This window comes from Cydia pomonella, chromosome 28 (genome assembly GCF_033807575.1).
Source record: "Cydia pomonella isolate Wapato2018A chromosome 28, ilCydPomo1, whole genome shotgun sequence".
Lineage (NCBI taxonomy): Eukaryota > Metazoa > Arthropoda > Insecta > Lepidoptera > Tortricidae > Cydia > Cydia pomonella.
The window spans coordinates 9,282,801-9,306,320 of record NC_084730.1 but is presented as its reverse complement, the minus strand read 5'-3'; the positions used below and the strand labels follow the sequence as shown (position 1 = coordinate 9,306,320).

The window sequence follows — 23,520 nt, the reverse complement described above, 5'->3', positions numbered from 1 at the left end:
ACAACAGTGCAAAACCAAAACGCAACTTATCCGCTGTCAACAACGCCATGACACCTTCCAAATGTCAAACTTATCATTGGCAGATTCCGAATCTATCTCGTGCGATGAAATTGTGTTTATTTCGACCTAAAATAAACAGGAACCGCTGATATTCACGTAACTTCCGCTTTTCGGCGTATTAAACTATCCGAATAGGACATAACAGGTATGTTCGGTGATATTTTAATGCCTTAAAAGAGTGTATTTTGTTGGTTATGCAGGTTTGTTAGTATTTTTGCCAATTTTGCTGAGTAATTTTAAGGTCGCTAGCTTGACACAGTGCCAAGTCGGGTCTTTGTTCGGTTTATTTATTACAAACGTAGGTTCAGAGCTCCCGTGATTCCCGGCTATACGAAAACTGCGTGTTTTTATTGTTATGGAGCGCCCAGCTGTAGTGGATAAAATACTAGTGGATTCTGAAATTCTGTTTTTTTTTTTAAATAGTTGAACAGATAAGGCTAAAGACATTAGATAAACAGTCGTGTTATAGTGTATCTTAGGTATTTTATTGGTAGGCATGTTTAGTTTTTATAAAAATATAAAGTAAGTCATAGAGCGTATTATGACCTTTTCTTATGTTTTATTTATATACTTGCAAAGTTTGGTGTGTACTAATGGCATGTGTTGAAACTATGAAACAGTTCAAATATTTAATACTTCAAAAAAAATACTTTGTTTTATAATAGTAGACACATTAATTAATTAATTAAGACTGTTTATAAGGGAATCACACAAATAAATGCCACTAACGGAAACCCGGGACCATCAGCTCCATAGGCAGGGTCACTACCTAGGCCAGACCGATTGCCAAACCAAGCAAACAAACTGGTCCACAGTCCAGTTGGTTACATTGCTTTTAACTCTCGCGTTTGTATATGTGCAGTCAAGGTATTAAATATTGACACTGCCAAAGTGCCGAAAATATGTATACACGACCTTATTGCCTATACTTTAAGGCAGTGTATCGTAGTAAAATTACACTTGCGTCCAGCAATGTGTGCATTAGAAAAAAGGCTTTGAATCAGCATTTTTGTTGCAAATCCTAATCGAGGCAAGGCAGTGTTGCACTGTTATAGTTCGTGTCATCGACAATAACATGCAGATTTGTCAAATCTACCCTTTAATAACATGACATTACGAGTCAAGGCTCGCGTCTTCGTAAACGACACGATCTATATTCTGCCAGGGCCTGTGGGAGTGACTTTTGTAAATGAAATAAAATAATTGAAAATAATAATTAAGTAAATAATACATAAATAGTAATATAATTATTACAAGAAAAGAAGCAAAATATATTTTATATTTATTACGTTTTTTTTACCTTCTGGCTTTTACTCCATGCTAATTTGCACAGAGTGAATTTGCCAATGTGGGTGTTGACTTTCAAACGTGAGGAGAATGTTCGATATAATATTTAAAACTTGTGGAAGGATGTGGTATTTACTTACTTAATTATTACCAAAGAGAATTTGAAATAGAGGTGGATTGTAAAAAAAAAACTAGTAAAATTACTGCCATATTTCGACACATGATTAAAACTTTTAGAACGCCATTTGACTTTGATCCTCATTCTTTCACTGATATGTGTTAAATTTATTAAATATTAAAAACGTATATATTTTTATATCACTGAGATTTTATTGGGGACTTTTCGCATATAATATTACCGTATGGCTAACTGCTAAAAAATAACTCTGTATTATATTATTTAATACATTAGCAGCTGAAAGCTGATGCGTGTATATCACTGCACTTGTTTTTCATAGGATTAATATTCATTTTGATAATTTTAAATGTTTGTCAAGTGTGTTTCTCTGTTCACTGTTTTCATCCTCTTTTCAGATACAGTCAAACCTCCCGTAGCAGCCCGAGTTCGTAAGAGAAGGAGTGGCAGGCTAGAGAAGCATCAATTCCGATGATGTCTCTGAAGCCGCGGAACATTGACTTCCAGGAGACGTGGGCCAACCTGCGGGAAACGGTAAAAACACACAATCAATCAATCAATCAATCAATCAAATATTTATTGATAAAATATAGGTATTTTACATGTCAACACTTTACAGCTAATGGGATTACACATTTTTTTTTTTATACTACGTCGGTGGCAAACAAGCATACGGCACGCCTGATAGTAAGCCGTCTCCGTAGCCTATGTACGCCTGCAACTCCAAAGGAGTCACATGCGCGTTGCCGACCCTAGCATCCCCCCCCCTCGTTGAGCTCTGGCAACATTACTCACCGTCAGGAACATTATTACATTATTCTTCTAATAAACATTACTTATGTATTCACAATCACAGTATAACTTGTTTAATATGATTTCCCGCGAAATACTTCATTTTACATTAGTCCTTGCAAAGAGAATTTGAAATAGAGGTGGATTGTCAAAGAAAATTTTGTAGCCACAGTAAATTTACTGCCATCTTTCGACACATGATTATAACTTTTAGAACGCCATTTGACTTTGATTCTTATTCTTTCACTGATATGAACTGAACGATGCAGCCATACCTTTTGCCTTTGATCTATGAGATGGCGCCACTTTTTGATATTTAACAAATTTAACACATATCAGTGTTAGCACCTTGGAACATGTCTTCCGGAAGCTTGCGCCGCGCTGCGAAGACAAGGGGCTGGTTGTCGGCAAGAAAAGGTTAACCAACCTTCGCTTCGCCGATGATATAGTCCTATTTTCCGTAACGGCATCCGAGCTACATCATATGCTAGAAGACCTTCGCAACGCAAGCCTCGAGGTCGGACTGAAGACGAATATGTCAAAGACCAAAGTCATGTCTTACGCCACAAAACGTAAGATTGAGGTAAACAGGTAAATTTGGGCCAAATAGTCTTTTTGCAGGCGCGACAAGAAAACAAGGTCGACAGACGGACTGAGAACGCATGGAAGAGGTATTGGTCCATGAAACACCTCATGAAGGGAGACCTACCTCTGTCACTCAAACGTAGGCTTATGGACATGTGGATACTTCCAGTCCTCAGTTACGGTGCTCAGACTTGGTCTTTGACAGACGTTCAGAAGTCCAAACTCGGGGTTTGCCAGAGAGCTATGAAGCGCAGCATATTAGGTGTTAAACTAAGGGATCACATGTGGAACACTACGCTGCGCTCTAAAACTTAGATTATAGATGTAGCTCGAAAAGCGGCCAAGTTAAAGTGGGACTGGGCTGGCATGTCCGCATGCCGAAGGACTTGTGGGCCAAGATAACCACGGAGTGGTTGCCCCACGAGTCAAACCGGGGATCCGGCAGACCTTGCGGCGATGGCAGGACAACTTAGAATCCTTATTGAGAGACTGGCTAGTCGTTGCTCAAAACCGGGACGAGTGGAAGAAGAGGGGGGAGGCCTTTGCCCAGCAGTGGGACACAATGGGCTCGTAATAAAATTAATTTTAAGACTGGTTCCGAGCCCGTGCAAAAATCTCTCATGTACAATACAGGGTGGTTCAACTAGGGAATTTGATTTTCTTTGCTTTCTTTATACAAATTATATGATAATTTAATTCTGTTGTTGCAATGATTCACCTATTTGTATTGTTTTAAAACAGTGACCTAAAACACTTTCGAAACTCAAGAAATAGTGTGATCAGTGGCGGGGCAAGACCAAAATTTTATGTGGGCAAGGTACATTTAGCGAGGCCCTCTGGTGGCGCAAGAAATAACGAACATTTTTACGTTGTATACGAGATATTATACTTATTGAGGTGCGACGCCCCTCGGACCGCGAGGCCGTAGGCGGAGGCCCACGTCGCCCACGTCTAACGCCGCCTCTGAGTGTGATGTGAAAATATGCATGCAGACTATTTGTTGCTTTCCATGTCAAAAGGTGCCTTATGCAGTTGTCATGGCAACTGCGCCTACCTACCTTATTTATTTATTCAAACAACAACAAAAAAAAAACGAATGGAGGACTTAATGCCTAAAGGCATTCTCTACCAGTCATCCATAGGGCTAAAAAGAGAAGTAATAAAAATGGTACAAGAAGAAAAGTAAGGAAATTTAATTAGGAACTATTGCAAACAACTGAAAAACATACAATACAGAAATAAAAATATTATAATATATATCATTAATATAAGCTCATTAATTAATATATATAATTAAGGTAAGACTACGCGTTTACACCAGGAGAATAAACTTTGTCAGTAAAAAAAATATGTATTTTGCGTGATTAATATTTACTTATACTTGTTTTCATTTTTCATATATCTATCAAAACTATTTCTCTGCAGGTGGCCGGAGTGGTGGGTCTCCGCGCGGTGGAGCGCGGCGTGTGGAACCTCCGCTTCAGCGACGTTTACGCGCTCTGCGTGGCCCACCCTGAGCCTCTAGCCGATCGGCTTTATGACGAAACTAGGTATGTAATAAGAAATAGATACTAAAGAAATTACCCCATAAAATAGTGCCATATAAGTAAAATCGACGCACATAACCAGTATTCCAGTGAAGTGCTCTAAGGGATCAACTGCATGACGAAGCTAGGTATGTAAAAAGAAATAGCTACTAAGGAAATTACCCCATAAAATAGCGCCATATGAATAAAATCGACACACGTAACCCTTGCACGCCGGTGCAGTTTACGCGTTTTGTGTGGCTCACCTCAAGCCTCTAGCGGATCAACTGCATGACGAAGCTAGGTATGTAAAAAGAAATAGATACTAACCCATAAAATAGTGCCATATAAGTAAAATCTTATTGTTTAATCAAATTAAAATATTTAGTGTAATTTAGTTCTAGTTTTAAACTTAGTTTAATTACTAGCGTACGCAACTCTATAAATGCTAAATCTTGCTAATGTTTATTTTACCTTTTTGTCTATTATTTAGCGTAGAAATGACATCTCACCTCTCTAGCGATAAATTGTAATTATATATGTCCTTATCCTTCTGTGCACACCTGTTTAGAGTTATAGACTAGATCTGAACTGTATGTTAATATTGTAATTTCCGCTATTGTCTATAACTTGATGTGTGAGCCAAATAAATAAAATAAATCGACACACGTAACCCTTTTGTATGTTAGTGAAGACCACATATGAATTGCTCTTTAGTCGCGCCTAGCCCACTACCACCACCAACCTACCCACAGAGGTGGCCTAAACTAGCCACGGAGTGGGTGCCACAACGTAAACGCCGGCATGGTCGGCCTAAGAGGAGATGGCGGGACGACCTGGACGTATTTCTCAGCAACTGGACGGATGCTGCAGTTCATCGGGAAGATTGGAAGTCTAGGAGGCCTTTGCCCAGCAGTGGGACATTTTATAGGCTCGTTAACACATTCACTGCCGGGAACCCACCTGGTGGGCGCTCGTGAACTTTGTTCAGATGCCGGACAAACCGCTGGGCGGGTTGTTTTGTACGCAGCTATAGACCACCGGTTTCTGGGGTAGTGCGCCGTTTTTTGTCTGGCAGTGAATGTGTTAAGTAAGTGTAACAAAGATGAACAAATTGCGAAAATTAATCAACAAAGATTCATTCGTAGGTAATGAAATAAACATGGAAGTATTTTTTGTGATTATTTTGTGTGAGTATAACCTATCTATATCATTGCCCCATAAAATGATGCCTAATAAGTTAAAACCCCGCATAGCCAACATGCTAATCGTTAACGGTCCGTAGCGTAGTCGTCTCTCTCTATCACTCTTACATATTAGTAAGACAGTGACAGTTGCGTTGCGTAAGCAGAACGCTTCGAGCCGGAGCAGGTAAGCACTTGTCATTGTTACAAGCTTTTATTTACTTTCACCTGACCGTTGTCTGTTTGTAATCAAATCTTGCAAGTTAAATTTGATCCACTTCCCGGTTTCCGATTGAGCTGAAAATTTGCATACATATGTAAGTCGGGTGACAATGCAATATTATGGTACCATCGAGCTGATCTGATGATGGAGACAAGAGTTGGAGATAGGAACTATGTGATAAAACAACGCAACCTAATTGTGTTTGGGGTTTTTAGAATTTGCTCGATGTGTATTAGTTGCCTGTGGAAAAAAAAGTACAGTCAGCGATAAAAGCTTGTACCAAAAATGAAATTTTTGCCAAAAACTTATTGCTAATAGAATTTTGAGAAATTGATGTTATATTTATACAATTTCTTGTTTTTGCAGACGATTTCTAGAAGAGCATGTGGAGGGCCTGCTGGAAAGGGTCCGCGGCACCTCTCCCCTCGAGAACAACGATCCCTACGACGGGCTGCTGGACCGGTAATTATCTTAATATAAATAAATACAGAGTAGAATACTAAACCGGTCAAACAGCTAAGGTCAATGCAGACAAATCCGTCAGTGGGAAGTTCCGTATACGAGCGTAATCTTTGTAATTTTTCAAACCAATCGCTACTTATCAATGAACGAAATTGACTGAAAAAACCGGGCAAGTGCGAGTCAGACTCGCGCACGAAGGGTTCCGTACCATTATTTATAAAAACGGCAAAAAAATTATGTTGTATGGGAGCCCCCCTTAAATATTTATTTTGATTTTAGTATTTGTTGTTATAGCGGCAACAGAAATACCTACATAATCTGTAGAAATTTCAACTGGCTAACTACGGTTCATGAGATACAGTCTGGTGACAGACGGACGGACAGCGAAGTCTCAGTAATAGGGTCCCGTTTCACCCTTTGGGTACGGAACCCTAAAAACGAGCTCGTGTACGGAATTTTACTGCAGACAGATTTGACCGCATTGACTTTACTCTTTGTGAAACGTCAAAACGATTTGTGGTAAAAAATAGCTCGAAATGGTTCGTGTAATATTACACACGGTTGCGTCGCCAGTTCCTTTTTCCTTGAACTTGGCTGGACACGCTAGCGCGTATCTGGATCTCAGGTTATTGATAATATTGCAAATAAGTTTTGCGATGTTTTTCTAGTAAAAGATACCTAAGCTGAACTTTTGGATGAAACTGGTTTATAATAATATTTTTTCATCATACTTGCTCGTACACGGTGTTATTGTATGCATACTGAGATGGAATGAGCTATATTATGCCCACGGGCGTAATTTTTTTCTAATGTCATTATGCTCATGGGCATATTGGCTCTTGTTACTTTTAAAATATATCTTTTAATTTTTTTAAATATTTAATTTAATTAATTTAAATGCAGTTTAATAGTACATTACGATACAAGTGCGAAAAATAGGAAATTCAAACGAGTGGCGATAAATTAAAACACGACCGAAGGGAGTGTTTTAAATCGACACGAGTTGCGAATTACCTATTCGCTATAAAGTAGCCCCATATGTACTGTAAAATATATTTACAGTACATATGGTGCTACTTTACCGCACTAGTGCGAAAATTAGCATATTATGTTACTGTGTCGAACATTTAAAGGGCATATGTACTGTAAAACGTTGTACGATACATGTGCGAATAGGTAATTCGCAACTCGTGCCGATTTAAAACACTCCCTTCGGTCGTGTTTTAATTGATCGCCACTCGTTTCGAATTTCCTATTTTTCGCACTTGTATCGTAATGTACTATTACACAATTTTCAATTGTGGCTGAATGCCGGATAGGTCTGTGCCTTCGATGCCTAACCTGTTAAAGAATGACAATATAGCGGACGAATGTTTGAAATGACACCGTATTTAAAAATTATTTCGCTTTAAAATTAAGTTTTTTCCACACAAGTGTGATGAAAAAAATTGTGTGTGTGCCGCGGGCGGAACAAGAATTAGGGACTCGTGTAAATTCGATAAGAAACGTCTAAAAAACTGAACTTCTGGCGGACGGGATAGAGTAATAACAAGAAATAGGCAGACAGAATATTTATTCCCACCTGATTTTGAACTTTATTTCAAAGTGATAGGGTTAAATTTTGCATAATGTCTGACACCCTTATGCCTTAGGGTTAACCGCCCTACTACATACTTGTATATCTGTTGTCAGTTACGTGGACGCGTGGCGCGAATATTCTGAAGGCGTGGCTTACTTGAACAGCCTCTACTCTTACCTGAACTTACAACACGTCAGGAGGCAGAAGGTATGTGTTTGGACGTATGTCTGTTATCACTTAAATAGCCTTTAGTCAAGAACTAACTAGATAAGTAAGAAAATAATAGTTATAAAGTATAACTTATTCTATTTAGTAAGCATTTATGTAGGAATTATGTTTCGCTCTTAATCTAGTTTTTATTGTTTGTTCTCACTGCGTCCACCTTGACGTATTTCTGTTTCGACCTATGGTTGACTGGTAGAGAATGCCTTAAGGCATTAAGTCCGCCTTTTATACTTTTTCATGTTTAATAAAGTTCAAAATAAATAAAGAAAAATCTACAAAGAAATTTTCCCCATAAAATAATGCTATATGAGTAACGAGAACGCACGAAGACAAATTATTTATTATATTTGAATAATGATGATGAAACACTTTTGTCAGGTGTCAGATGCTGAGATAATCTACGGATCAGCCGCAACTGTCAGCTGTCCTGACAGTGACTCGCGTCAATTAGAGGTGAGTTCAGCGAGGTGACACTGGACCTTTCGGGCGCTCTCGGTTCAGCATTGCTCCGAGCAATTATTATACGGTTGGCTAAACTTGACGTTCCTTTGCGTGCACAACCGCAGATAAAATAGTCACTTGAATTTTGTCAATCCTAAATAGCCAAAAGGGATAGTGGTCTGTCCTGTCTAAGAGAATTTAAATAGATGTGTATTGCCAAAGAAAACTTCGTAGCCACGTAAATTTACTGCCATCTTTCGACACATAATTAAAACTTAGAACGTCATTTGACTTTGATCCTTATTCTTTCACTGATATGTGTTAAATTTGTAAATATCAAAAAGTGGCGCCATACCAAAAGGTTGCTCTGATACTAGGTACGTTACCGTACTTTTTTTTTATCGTTTTTAGGGTTCTGTACCCAAAGGGTAAAACGGGACCCTATTACTTTTTTTTATTATTTTGCCACGAATAAACGCTCTCTCTCTCTCTCTCTCTCTCTCTCTCTCTCTCTCTCTCTCTCTCTCTCTCTCTAAGCCCGTCTCGGCTCCATCCGTCTGTCACCAGGCTGTATCCCATGAACCTTGATAGCTAGACAGTTAAAATTTTCACAGATGATGTATTTCTGTTGCCGCTATAACAACAAATACTTAAAAGTACGGAACCCTCGGTGGGCGACCGACAGATTCGTCAGATTGAAATTTCGTAAGACACACACGTGACCTGATCGAGAAACTGTTACAATGTCATTGAAGCCAGTAGTTAAATTTTTAGTGTAATATAAATTGTTATGTTTGTGTACTATGGCGAAATAAATGAATATTGTATTTTGCCACATAAATGATAGTACTTTTATACTGATAATTAAAGCAATTCGTGCAAAATTATTTCCTAACCATTCCAAAATATCAGAAATGCACAATGTTAATATTCAAGTTTTCACTTCTGCCGGCACTCCCGGAGTGCAACTCGTTGTTTTTTTTTTCTTTTTCCTTTGCCCAGCAGTGGGACACCGTATAGGCTTATAATGTCCTTTAAGTCTAAGGAGAGACTTTGCCTCCTTGTGTGTGTTCTACCGCTTGTACAATGAGCTGTGCTCTGAAGAATTGTTTGACATGATGCCAACGGCTACTCTCTATCACCGCACCGCTCGCCGTCGGCAGGGTGTTCATCCTCACACCCTAGAACCTAAATGGTCACGCACTGTGCGGTTTAAGAGGAACTTCCTCCCGCGCACGCTCCGGTTGTGGAATGAGCTACCTGCCGAGGTTTTCCCGAGGGCCTACAGTATGAGGTTCTTCAAAAGACAGATTTTTAAAGGGTCGGCAACGCGCATGTGACACCTCTGGAGTTGCAGGCGTCCATAGGCTACGGTGACTGCTTACCATCAGGCGGACCGTATGCATGCTTGCCACCGTCGTGGTATAAAAAAAAATGTAATCAATGAGCAGGTCGGCGAGCTGGGCCTCGTGATCTGGGAGCGGGTGCTGGTCCGGCCGCTGTCCTCCGCGCTGTCTTCTCGGATCGTGGCGGCGCTGAGCGCGGCGCGCGGCTCCGCACCTGACCCGAAACATGCCGATGTGCTCCGCCGCGCCATCCATAGTGCTGTCGATGTAAGTGCTTTTACTAGCTTTTTTTTCTTTAATTTATTTAGGCAACAAACAGTCTTATACAAAAAAATTATGTAATAATAAGCAATGTGTTAATAGACCTTGAGTGCCCTACCTTAATAATCAGTGATCGGAACTATGGGAGTAAAACTTTAAACTTATCAAGCGGACGTAAAAAGAGTGCTTATAGCCTTAAAAATATTCGAATATCTATGAATGTAAAAATATTTTTATGGCTGTAAGTACTATACTATTCCTATCCCTATGGACATGAATATTTTTAGGGCTGTATGCACTATTTTATGTCCGGTTAACAAGTTTTTTTACTCCCATAGTTCCGATCACTGTTAATAATAATATGTTTTAATCTAAAGTAGCTAGTCTAGGAGCAGTAAGCGCTCGGAGAGCTTTTATTTAGTTTCACCTTTTCCGTTGTCTGTCGGGCTGTAGTCAAATCTTGCGAGTTAAATTTGATCCACTTCCCGGTTTCCGATTAAGCTGAAAATTTGCATACATATGTAAGTCGGATAATGCAATATTATGGTACCATCGAGCTGATCTAATGATGGAGACAGGAGGTAGCCACAGGAACTCTGTGATAAAACAACGTAACCTTATTGTGTATGGGGTTTTTAGGATTGTCTCGATAAGTATTAGTTGCATGTGGAAAGAAAGGTACAGTCAGCGATAAAAGCTTGTAACAAAAATGAAATTTTTGCCTAAAAGATACTTGATTTAAAGATACATTATTTTCTATCATCAACGGATTTTTATCCTATAATCTTCTTTTTCTACTCGTCGACGACGTCGACTGTAATGGTTGAATTAAGATACCAAATTATGATTGCGTACTTTTCATGTATGGACGCCCACTCAACTATAAGAGTCATTTTGATACGCTGTACTTGACTAACTGTAAAAAAATTGACCAATCACGTGCCGCCGCACTCCCATAGAAAAGACTAAACGGGCGCGGGGCGGGAGTCGCGCGTAAATGTCTACATTTCTGTTGAGATACTTACCAATTTTCATTAATTATAAAAAAAAGAGACATTTCATTTATTGTCGCAAAAAATAAATAAATAGTACATACAGCAAGCAGCAGCAAACATGATTGACTAATCGTTTTGACTGAGCAACTTGATTCGACTAAACAGTCAACCACTCTATAAGCTTTCATTACAGCACAGTAGCAATAAGTATACAGCTTTTGAGAACTATGATAATATACCATATAGAACTATTGTTTACATTCAAACTCTTAAGTGCGACAATGGGCTCGGGACTCAGCTTTTGCCGCGAGTCTGGTGACTGCACAGCGCTGTTTTTCAGCCCGTACCTATCTCTTTGCTTATATAAAAACTAAAATTACTTGCTAGCTATAGGGAGAATACATGCCTTCATAGCCTGCGTTCACATTAAAGTAGGTGCTCATTTAAATTAAAATTAAAATTTTATATAGGTTATTATTTAGGTTTTATAGTAAAAAAGTATTATTTTCGATGTTTCGTAGAAAAACTATTGTATACAATAGTAATATAATCATGCTTTTCAATCTCGTACCTTACTTAGGCAACTCAGCAAGCCTCGTTGCCTAAACACGGTATTCGACTGAAAAACTATTACGATTGTATAAAATACTATACAATTATATTATTATTTATTATAAACTATGAGGTGTGCAATAAAGAGTATTGTATTGTATTCCTAGATTGTATGAATACATCTTGGTTGTATGTGTATGCTAAGAGAGCCCTGAGGTCTACTTTGGCAATTTAATTCCAAGAATGAGTACAAACAATTTTTACGAAGGCGACGACCATCTGATAAATCAAATTAACAGTGCATCCTCTTTAGCAGACGAATTAAAAGTTCCTTAACAACAAACTCTGCCAATTTTTCAGAAATTTTGTTTGAAAATTTGGAAGCAAGGAAAGGATATAGGATAGTTTTTTATCACAGAAATCTTCCCTCAAGGTGATGAAACTATAAATATTAAATAAATAAATATTATAGGACATTATTACACAAATTGACTAAGTCCCACAGTAAGCTCAATAAGGCTTGTGTTGAGGGTACTTAGACAACGATATATATAATATATAAATATTTATAAATACATAAAACACCCATGACTCAGGAACAAATATCCGTACTCATCACACGAATAAATGCCCTTACCAGGATTTGAACCCGGGACTATCGGCTTCATAGGCCGGGTCACTACCCACTAGGCCAGACCGGTCGTCAAAATTCAAGTCGTCGTTTATTCAAGTTATAATTATAATTATTTTTATCAAAGATAAATACAAATCCTCTTTATTGCACAACCTCAGATTAAATGTACATGGAAACACATATAATACATGGAGATAGAGGTGAACAACAGGCGGCCTTATCGCTACAGAGATAATTGATTGTAACAGAGAGTTAAAGTCTAAGAATAAAACGTGCCCCTTAGTTTGACATCCAAAACAGATGGCGCTGTACTGCGCCTCATGTTTTGCGGCCACTGAATTGTCAAACGTCAACTTTTGACAGTCAGAGTTACCGCAAGATTATGGAGTGTGGAATTAAAAGTGAAATCTCTTATTGTAGAACTGTTGCAAAAGTGTTCAGCTGTCAGCTATAAATAATAGTTCCAAATCTGTCCAGAGTAGCGCTAGGGTAGTTAAGAACCTAGGCGTTATTGACGGAGTAAAGTGCGCTGTAATTAGTTTTTTTTTTATTCAAGGAATTAGGTATTGTAGCGCCACCTATTTAAGGTTTTTTGATGACAATTTTTGGTACATGGAGATTCAATTCTTTACCTCCACCCTTCATACGCAAGATGTATGGAGCTGTTCAGCGCCATCTCGTTTACCTGTCAAATTCGAAGCACGAAATTGTCTTAGATTTTACGCATCTTACTCAATCAATATATCTTTGATTTCTATATATATGCTTGTCTCACAGGTACAATCCTTCAGAGTACGAGCTCCCCTCGCCCTATACCAACAACTGGTCCTAGAGCCGTACCTGACCCAAGCCCAGGCGGCGCACGCGCGCCTCGCGGCGGACTTGTTGCGCGCGGGCGATATCTCGCACTACATGCGCGACGTGTTGCAAGGTGGGTACAGTCGGCTTCAATACTCGGAACCGATTTTAAAAATGGCGGTAAATATCGGTCGGCATAGCTTTTCTCATGACTGCAGTATGTTATTAACACGCTTTTATTAGGTCGACCTGTATGTAACTAATGTAACTATGTAATGGAATCTAAGGTAACTAATTTAACCATCTTCCAAGGATCGTAGCGTCATGAAAATTGGCAGCTGTATGTAGTTCTGATGACAATACAATAATATGGTACTGCCGAACTGATCTGATGATGGAGCCGGAAGATATGAACTGGAACTTCATGATGGAACATCCTATCATAGCTGTGTTTGGATTTGTTAGAAGTCTTGTAATGAACTTTGACCACGATTAGGTTTCAAGGTCTGGTGATGAAGCCGGAAGATAGGCACTGGCATTCCATGATGGAATATCGTATCATAGTCGTGTTTGCATTGTGAGAAAGGTAGTTTTTACGTGTATTTATAAAAGCGTGTTTTTCTAGTGTTTTTAAAACTATTAATTTATTTTAATGCATCTATTACTCACATTTCATGCGGTCCTTAATTTCTGCAATAAGTTTTTTTTTTAGCATTAGAAAAAAAAGGTAAACCATCTGTTTATTGAATTTTAAAAACCAGTAACTGTCACTTGAACGCAAAAGAATGTAAATGATCGTATATGTTTTATAATCCTTACATATATTTGCCGTGACTTGACTTACCTGCCAATGACTTTTTCGGAACATTTTTTTTTTAATAAATAAATATTATAGGACATTCTTACACAAATCGACTAAGTCCCACAGTAAGCTCAATAAGGCTTGTGTTGAGGGTACTTAGACAACGATATATATATAATATAATTATTTATAAATACTTAAATACATAGAAAACACCCATGACTCTGGAACAAATATCCATGCTCATCACACGAATAAATGCCCTTACCAGGATTTGAACCTGGGACCATCAGCTTCGTAGGCAGGGTCACTACCCACTAGGCCAGACCGGTCGTCAAAACCAAAAATGCTAAAAAAACCTTGAATAAATGATCTTCTCAGGTCTCCAACGTGAAGTAGCCCTAGGGGCCCGTTTTCTCCACTCATCCTCTACTGAAGCAGTGAGGGGATGCTACGAGCGCGCCGCCGTGGCCGCGCACCTCCCCGCCCTGCACGCCGAGTGCGCCACCCTCCTCAAACACGCCACGGACGACACCAGGCCCGACAACGCTCAGGTGACAACTGCACACACACGACTCGACTATCACGGACTTTTTTGAAAAATTCGCGTTCCTTGGACAGGACAGATAATTATTTTTTCATATCTCCGCTAAAAGTTGACTAAACCAACTTTAAAGGAGCCCACTGATTACCAGTTCGCCGGACGATATCGGCCTGTCAGTTATTTGCAAAAGATGAAAAGATGACCCCCCCCCCCCCATAGCATAAAAATTGTAACTAAATGTAAGCTTGGTCATCGGCCATATCAGCTATGACGTTAAAAATAACATTTGAACCGTCTGGGCTATCAAAATCGCTGGCAACTTATCTTGGTCAGACTCTACCAAACTCTGGATTAAAAGTAGATGGTCAGCTCCAAACGTGCTTAGAAATCTAATTTAAATTGCCGTTAGCATACTAACTAAAGCTAATAAAACGGTTTAACTCACTCGCGCGACATGTTCCGGAGAGCCTAGGTCTCCTTTCAAGCAATAACAGTGCATGAGTAGCGTTCACAAAGGCCGCGCGTCGCGTACTACTGCACGCCGCGCCGATGTTTATGACGACAAAATTCCAACATACAATTGTCTTTCCAGCACCGCACAGACCTGCGTCGTATGTACACACTCCTCCGTCCACTCGGAGCGAACGCACTGCGCCCATTGGTCGACGCGGCCCACGCCCAGTGTGCCAAAGATGGGACGGAATTACTCCAACATAAGCATACTAAAGATGAGGTCAGTGTTTACCCCCATTTTTAAAAAAAGTTCCCCTAGCTAACTAAGGATGGTAGTGCCTTTAAACCACTATTTATGCGAATAATAATAACACGCGGGACAATAAAGGATATATAATGTAATAATACCTATCTACCTATACCTTCAAACTTAACTACCTAGTACCTATTTTTGTTTGTTGTTTTATAGACTGCAATTTATATACAATAAGGAAACTCCAGGTCTTAATTTAAGAAATATTCTTGTAAAATTGTTTGTTTCTTAATTAAAAAAATAAATTAAAAAAAAATAATAGGAAATTACTTTCAACAATAACATCGACGACCGGTCTGGCCTCGTGGGTAGTGACCCTGCCTATGAAGCCGATGGTCCCGGGTTCAAATCCTGGTAAGGGCATTTATTCGTGTGATGAGCTTGGATATTTGTTCCTGAGTCATGGGTGTTTTCTATGTATTTAAGTATTTATAAATATTTATATGTTATATATATCGTTGTCTAAGTAGCCTCAACACAAGCCTTATTGAGCTTACTGTGGGACTTAGTCAATTTGTGTAATTCATGTCCTATAATATTTATTTATTTATTATTTGTTTATTACTTGTTCATATATACAACATCTTAATTGAAATGTACATGACTTCACAATGAATAAATGAAATGAAATGAAATTTATTTATTAACATGAAATGTATCAACATGCAACATGTGACTGTATTTGAGTAAAAATAAGAAAGATTCGCGTCGCTCAAATTATACCTTTTTACAGGAGTCCAAGAGTACTGAGTATTGAGCGTCTAACGGTGACAAACGAGAATTTTCTGGATTTTATTATATTCGCGATCTTCAACATAATTCAACTGTTCCAATTTAATTTGTCAATGTGCCATTATTGTTTTATAATTGTAAATGCCTATAATTATTATTGCTGTTAGTCTAAGTTTCGTGACGCATTGGTTCAACTGTAATGTCATGTCCAAAAAAATTATCAATAAAAAAAATATTGTTGAACACGGCCCACGACCAATTGGCCAAAGATGTCACAGAACTTTTGCAAGATAAGCATACTAAAGACTAGATTAGTTATAAATCTATCTCTGTCTAGCATCTTAACCCTCTCCAGTGTGCCAAAGATGGGACTGAATTGTACTGCGACATAAGCATACTAAAGACGAGGTTACTTTTACTTTTTTTTTATAATATAGGAGGCAAACGAGCAGACGGATCACCTGATGATAAGCGGTTACCGTCGCCCATGGGCACCCGCAACAATGCGTTGCCGGCATTTAAAATGGGAGTACGCTCTTTTTTTTTTTTTGAAGGTTTGAAGGCCGTATCGGTCCGGAAATATCTCGGGCGAAAGTTCATGTAAAAAATGAAAATGTAAAATTTGTAATCGTCTTCTACGATGACTTCGTAAATAGTTTATTTTGAGATAGTACATAGTAAAATTCTCGTTTGTCACCGTTAAGTTTTATTTGTGTATTCAGTCGGATCTTCATTAAATGTTGTTATCACCGTTGAATGCTCAATACTCAGTCGAGTATTACTCCCTGTAAAATGTATATTTGGAGGGTAACGAAGCTCATTTAGTTTTATACATCTCCATTAACCCTTAGAACTATGGAGTGTGAAATTAAGAGGAGTGATATCTCTTATGGTAGAACTGTTGCAAAAGTGTCCAGCTGTCAGCTATAAATAATAGTTCCAAATCTCTCCAGAGTAGCGCTAGAGTAGCTAAGAACCTAGGCGCTATTGACGGAGTGAAGTGTGCTGTCTATGATTTGATTTTTTTGTTCAAGTATTCTAGGTATTGTAGCGCCACCTATTTAAGGTTTTTTGATGACACTTTTTGGTACATGGAGATTTATTTCCTTACCTCCACCTTCCGTACTTAGAACGTTACGCCTATCGTGTGCGACGCGTCATTGTGAACCTTGCGCTCGGAATGCACGAAGGTTGATATTGGGCTGTAGACGCGTCAGTTGACTACTTTGGCGATCAAAGGGTTAACCACTTTTCAAGTCAACGTGGTTTCAACGGTAACGGTCTGTTTAAGCTTACACGGGCTACATATTATGTTATATGTATTTAATTTTAATTTTGTGTGGTTTTAATGCCATACACTTCATTCGGTTTTTGTCTGTTTATCTGATTTAATTTCTTGTGTTTTAATTATTTATATAAGAATTCAAGTGTTGGAAACCTGTCACATCTCTAATCTTATACCTTTAAACGTGCTTGTATATATATATGTATATATTTCTGTGATCTCGGAAACGGCTCTAACGATTTCGCTGAAATTAGGTATATGGGGGTTTTTTGGGGGTATACAATCGATCTAGATTAGTCTTATGTTTGAGAAAACGCGTGTTTTCGAGTTTTCATGCGTTTTTCTTTCGACGCAGAATATGGTCGCTAATTTCGTGTTGCTGGCCACTGTCCGTCTGGCCCAGCAGGTTAAAACGCGGACTGCTAAACGAGTATTACGGGTTCGAATCTCGCCCGGTGACCAACTTTTGGTTTTTTTTTTATTTTCAAGTTTATATATAATTTTTATTGTTTTAGACAAGTTTAATTTAGTAAAAAATGTAGTTAAGATTATCACCTATAGACCACCATATTACAATAAATAGTTATAACCGAGCAAAGCTCGGTCGCCCAGGTACTGATAATTTAATGATCATTTTTGTTTTATTATACTTTAATGATCATTTTTGTTTTATTATACTTTACCTCTGACAGTTAGACACTTATACATCTCTGAAGAATTTTAGTATTTTTTGGTTGTGTTTTTTTATCATAGTTTTTTTTTTTGTGTAACTCGACATTTAGAGACTGTATACATATATAATAAAGTATATATTATTTCATGGATTCCAAATTTGTAATTGTATTTTGTTATATCTATTGTTTGTAAAAAAAGTGGCTGTGACAGAATCGGACAGACAGACGGACATGACAAATCTATAAGGGTTCCGTTTTTTGCCATTTGGCTACGGAACCCTAAAAATTACACGTGGCCTATTTGCTGAATAAATGTTTGATATTTGACAAATATCTGTTTGACTTAGGGCGCATAAACATGTATAGGGACCGTGCGCGTAGGGACCGTGCGCGTTGGAGGGTCTGCCATCTTGTGGCCTGAATTGGAACCATAAACATGTACATTTACACGTCACTTGTTTATTCGTACATAATAGGTTCTGCCATCTTGTGGGCTACATCGGAACAATAAACATCACATTTACGCCTCGCGCCAAAAATCTGACGGCTCCTGTGCTGCCTCCTACAGTTCATGCACGCTCCCTATAATTCCGTTTTTATTTCAGGCACACACCCACTTCGTATCGTCCATGGTGTCCCTCCACACCAAGTACTCGGCGCTGTTCGCCGAGGTGTTCGACAACAACCAGGCGTTCCTGGGCGCGCTGGACCGCGCCTGCTCCGGCGTCGTGAACTCGCGGCCCGACGACCACAGCCCGCCGCGCGCGCCCGAGCTGCTGGCCAGATACTGCGACGCCCTGCTTAGAAGGTAGCTTTATTTACTCATGTACTCATCACCCTGAAATTATAAATACACCGTGTTTTTATTGAATTCCGTTAACTTCGGGGTATTGGTAAGTACGGTTAAGGAAACTACATGACATAGTTCATTTTCCAAAAAAAAAATTTTTAATATTTTTTTTTCATTTTTTTGTTATAAAAAGTTTTAAATGTTGCATATAGCGTTGTTGTTGCACGGGCAGTACATTTATCTCATTCAAACAATTGAAAACTGTGACATGTCAATGTCATTTCGAACATCGATCGTCCGAGATAGTACTTACGTTTAGTAGCAAATGTATTAACCAGTACTAAGCACTAATCAATATGTGAACGGGCCCTAAGGTAAGTGTACACACTCATACGGGCTTTATAAGATAAAAATAAAATATTGATTATCTCCGAAATGGAGTTAATTAGAATACCGGTGTCTTTGAGAAAGTTACTTAATTTAAGCTCAGGAATGCACCCTTGAAATTAACGCAAATAAAAAAAAAACACGGTGTATAAACTAAAAAAACTATGGCTCTCAAATGAAGAACCTACTGACAGGTAGGAAGATGTGTGCAGTCATAACATATATTTATTCATATATGTATATAAAGATATTTATTTATATATAGTATGTAATAATATATATTTACTTTAGATATAGTTTTTCATTACTCTTTTAGGTATGGGTTAACTGGAAGAGACCCCTTTTAGGGATAAGTTCGCGTTTGTACTACCCAATTATTTTCCATCTGATGTAATATTTATTTTTCTCGTACAATAAAGTGTTTACCTACTTACCTACCCTGTATATACAGGGTGGACTTTTCTGAGGAGGTGAGACTCTTTAGTTAGATTCATTTAAATCACGCTATAATCGCTACGCGCGTGTAGTTAGAAAGGAAAAACTGACTTACATAGAATCATATCTAATCGCTATATTTAATCTAGAGGTGCTGAAATCCATAAAAAAGGTAAGGCTGCTAGAAAAGATAGATCAGAGATTTTTCATATATTTAATGACAAAAAAGTGTTTTCTTAACTAATTAGTCCCGATGCTGTGACTACTTAGAAAGAAACCACAACCAGGTGTTCATGGGAGCTCTAGATAGTGCTCCAGCGTCAACTAGAGATACTGCGACGCCCTGATTAGAAGGTACTTTTAATTACTCATTTACTGATTACCCTGTATATCTGTATATACAGGGTGGATTCGTTTACATTGTAAATATTGAATAGGTTAGTATGAACCTTTAAAAGATTCTGGTTGGGAATAGACTTTTCTTAAGGGGCTACCAGGCCAAATCGCTGTTCCGTCGCTATAGCATGCTATAGCTTAAACAAATAAGTTCTTTACACAATATTATACGTTGATAAGTGTTCTTTAATTATGTCTACTGATATTTCAAAATACATACCGTATATCACAAGTAAATATTTTTTCCGTGAACCCTTTCCTCGAGTTAAAATCCGTATAAACTCCCTTATTATGCAACGCTTAGACATGAAACTTTAACTAGCAGTGAATAATGATGTACGCTTCATTTACATCTACCGATTTTTCAATTATACACCGTGTTTTTTTCCGTTAATTTCAAGGGTGCATCCTTGAGCTTAAATTAAGTAACTTTCTCAAAGACACCGGTATTCTAATGAACTCCATTTCGGAGATAATCAATAATTATTTTTTATCTTACAAGGCCCTTACGAGCGTGTACACTTGCCTTAGGGCCTGTTTACATTTTGATTAGTGTTCAGTACGAGTTCATACATTTCTCCTAAACGTAAAGTTCTATTGTTTTATTTTTTTTATTGATTTTCGACATTGATTTGTTTTTAGTTGTTTGGTTGAGTTAAATGTAATGCCCGTGTTTGTAACGCTATATAACGCTATATGCAACATTTAATTACTTTTTATAAAAAATAATATAAAAAATAACAAAAAAACTATGCAAATTAACTATGCCATTTAGTTTCCTTAAACGTACTTACCGATACCCCGAACTCAACGAGACAAGCTCGCAGTTATTCTCTGTGAATTCATCGTCCAATTTGGACTTTTGAGAGTTTTGAATGATATAATAGGTACTGTTTATTTAAGTTTAAAGTGAGTGAATGAATTTTAAGTGAGCAAACGGACTGATTGCTTGTGCAAATTCAAGAACGAGGAAGGGAGGGCCGAGGGAGTTGAATTCAGATGGGTCATTCAGATAGGGAACGGCCTTAATTCTTTCATTAATTTAAATTTAAAGTAATGTAGTTCGAGTCCTTTTACATGACTACTGTTTGCGCAGTGGGGTGCCGAAAGTAAGTTAGTTTTTTGTACAACGTTGGTGACAAACAAGCGACCTGCCTGAAGCGATTACCGTTGCCAATAAACGATCTTATCTCTAAAGTAAGTTGACTAGTATTAATACTGCATTATTTTTTAAATTTATTTTCAAAATAGTATAGTACATTTTTAACTTAGGTTCGCCAAACTTACGTTCAACGGCAAATTGAGGCACTCATTTTCAATGTTAGTACCTTAATCTAAATTATATGATTAACTTATAATACTGAGGTTAATACATAATTATATCATATTAACACAGTGTAAGTTGTATTTAAAACAGCTTTTTATTTTTAGACGCGGAAGCGAAGCGGAACCGGAAGCCCGCCTTGCCGCCGCCATCTTGGTTTTCAAGTACATCGATGACAAGGATGTCTTCCAGAAGTACTACGCCAGGGCGTTGGCCAGGCGGCTCATACATCAGCTGTCTGCTAGTATGGAACAGGTTAATCGTTTACATTACTATACAATATACACATTACTAATATGATTTCTTGTAGATTGACATGCCTGCAATTTATAATGCTGCCACGCGATGCTGGAATAATATTCCCCCGCCAATAAGAAACGTTGCTTCAACTTGTTTCATTCAAAATAAATTAAAACTACATCTTCTCACACATCAAACTTCTCACTCCTAGTTGCCTGTGTCTATTACGGTTTAAAGTTTATATAGCATAATTAAAGTCCCCATTCTCTCTTGTAATCTCTTGTTCACATCCTATCTGTTTTTGAATAATGATTATTCTGTCTTTGCTGCTACCTGTTCCGCATTTTACTATTCTTACGTTGTAACTTATTTTATTTATATTTTAAGATTAGGGTTCTAAGTTTATGGGTCCACTGAAAATCAGCGTCGTTGCACTATGTGCTCCGACACGTGCTGAGTGGTATCCTCTTTGGGACAGCAAATTACAACTGTCAAATTTTAATTTTTAGATTGTTGTATGTTGTTTCAAATAAATAATAATAATAATAAATAATAAAATAATAAATATTATAGGACATTATTACACAAATTGACTAAGTCCCACAGTAAGCTCAATAAGGCTTGTGTTGAGGGTACTTAGACAACGATATATATATAATATATAAATATTTATAAATACTTAAATACATAGAAAACACCCATGACTCAGGAACAAATATCGATGCTCATCACACGAATAAATGCCCTTACCAGGATTTGAACCCGGGACCATCGGCTTCGTAGGCAAGGTCACTACCCACTAGGCCAAACTGGTCGTCGTAAATAAATAATTTTCATTTTCATTTCTTTATTCTATATTATGAAATAAATAAATCTAAATCTACATAGACTTTTTACTACGTATAGAGTTTATTGCAGGTCCCATATTGGAATACCCTCCTAGAATTGAGGGGTGATTTAAATCTTCTCGGATCAGAGGTGTAGGGTTAGAGCCGGCGTAGCTTAATTTGGCGTTCATAAGCGCATTGTAATATGCCTACTTGGAAAGAAACTATCTTTATACCTGTGGCGTCGAATGATGATGACAGTTCCTTCAAGTCTCTTTTATTAAAAAATATATATATTTTTACTGTATTTTTATTACTTAATTGTTACATTTCTAAATAATTTAAGGTGCTATACTTACAAAATATGTCTACAAAATTTTAGGTGACGGTTACTCCATATAAAAATAAACTCATAGGAACCATCGTTCGACGCAAGAGATATAAAAGACGTAAAAAACCTTTAAAATAATTTTATTATGGTCGAGTATCACGTGTAGTGTTGAGTTGCTCACTCGTGAGGCACCTCATTTGTACCACTCATTTAGTTAAATTGTCGCAGAACTTCACACCGCATAAATGTCATACATCACTCCTCAATTAATTTTACTCATTTACTCGCGCGCATCACACACAGCTCTTACCGCTCAAACCATTCAAACACTTCAAATTTAAAAAAAAACTCTCAGCCTTTCAAACTCACTCGGGTTCCTCACAACTCGCAAGAGAGTCGCGAGGCGCTCGGTGCTCGCCGACATTCAAATGAAGAAATGAGTCATTGACGTCATCGCATTCATCGCTCACACTATCAACTGCCCAATTACAAACCTTATTGCAAGGACAAAAGGTCCACCGAGAAATGCGTTGTGTTTGTACCATTCACTCGCCTCACTGTGACATCCCCTCAAAAATCCTTTCAAAATGAAACAATGAATTAGATTTACCGAAAGAGGGAGTGAGACAGACACGCGCCGTGCTTCAATAACACCTCATCGAAAATACGTTAAAAATGAAACACGAAAGAAAACAAGCGTAAGCGTCCGCAAGCTTACATACATATTACGCCATTTTGATCCTAGCATTGCTAAGTTACTTGTCAAAAGCGAAAAATCTAAGTCATCAAAAACCAACCGAAGAAAGTTTTTTCTCTCTGTCGCACTTGTAATTTCATACGTAAGTGCGACCGCAACGCAAAACTTCGTGGTTCGCGGTAGGCCTCCATATTTGTTAGCTAT

General features: G+C 38.0%; 1 protein-coding gene across 4 annotated transcripts in view; it reads left to right on the top strand.

The window, feature by feature from the left end:
- Window positions 1–46: 46 nt before the first annotated feature.
- LOC133532965 (cullin-2) overlaps window positions 47–23,520 on the top strand; it is a 33,458-nt gene continuing 9,984 nt past the window's right edge. For 2 of the 4 annotated variants that reach the window (XM_061871854.1, XM_061871851.1), the window contains exons 1-12: window positions 47–205; window positions 1,882–2,017; window positions 4,286–4,410; window positions 6,160–6,255; window positions 7,948–8,041; window positions 8,438–8,512; window positions 9,952–10,113; window positions 13,066–13,219; window positions 14,270–14,442; window positions 15,025–15,165; window positions 18,495–18,697; window positions 21,329–21,476. In XM_061871854.1, the coding sequence (XP_061727838.1) occupies window positions 1,955–2,017; window positions 4,286–4,410; window positions 6,160–6,255; window positions 7,948–8,041; window positions 8,438–8,512; window positions 9,952–10,113; window positions 13,066–13,219; window positions 14,270–14,442; window positions 15,025–15,165; window positions 18,495–18,697; window positions 21,329–21,476 (1,434 nt within the window). In that variant the 5' untranslated portion in view covers window positions 47–205; window positions 1,882–1,954. Of the gene's footprint in view, window positions 206–274; window positions 583–1,881; window positions 2,018–4,285; window positions 4,411–6,159; window positions 6,256–7,947; window positions 8,042–8,437; window positions 8,513–9,951; window positions 10,114–13,065; window positions 13,220–14,269; window positions 14,443–15,024; window positions 15,166–18,494; window positions 18,698–21,328; window positions 21,477–23,520 lie in introns of those variants that run through there. The other 2 variants (XM_061871853.1, XM_061871852.1) reach the window with 2 other exon arrangements.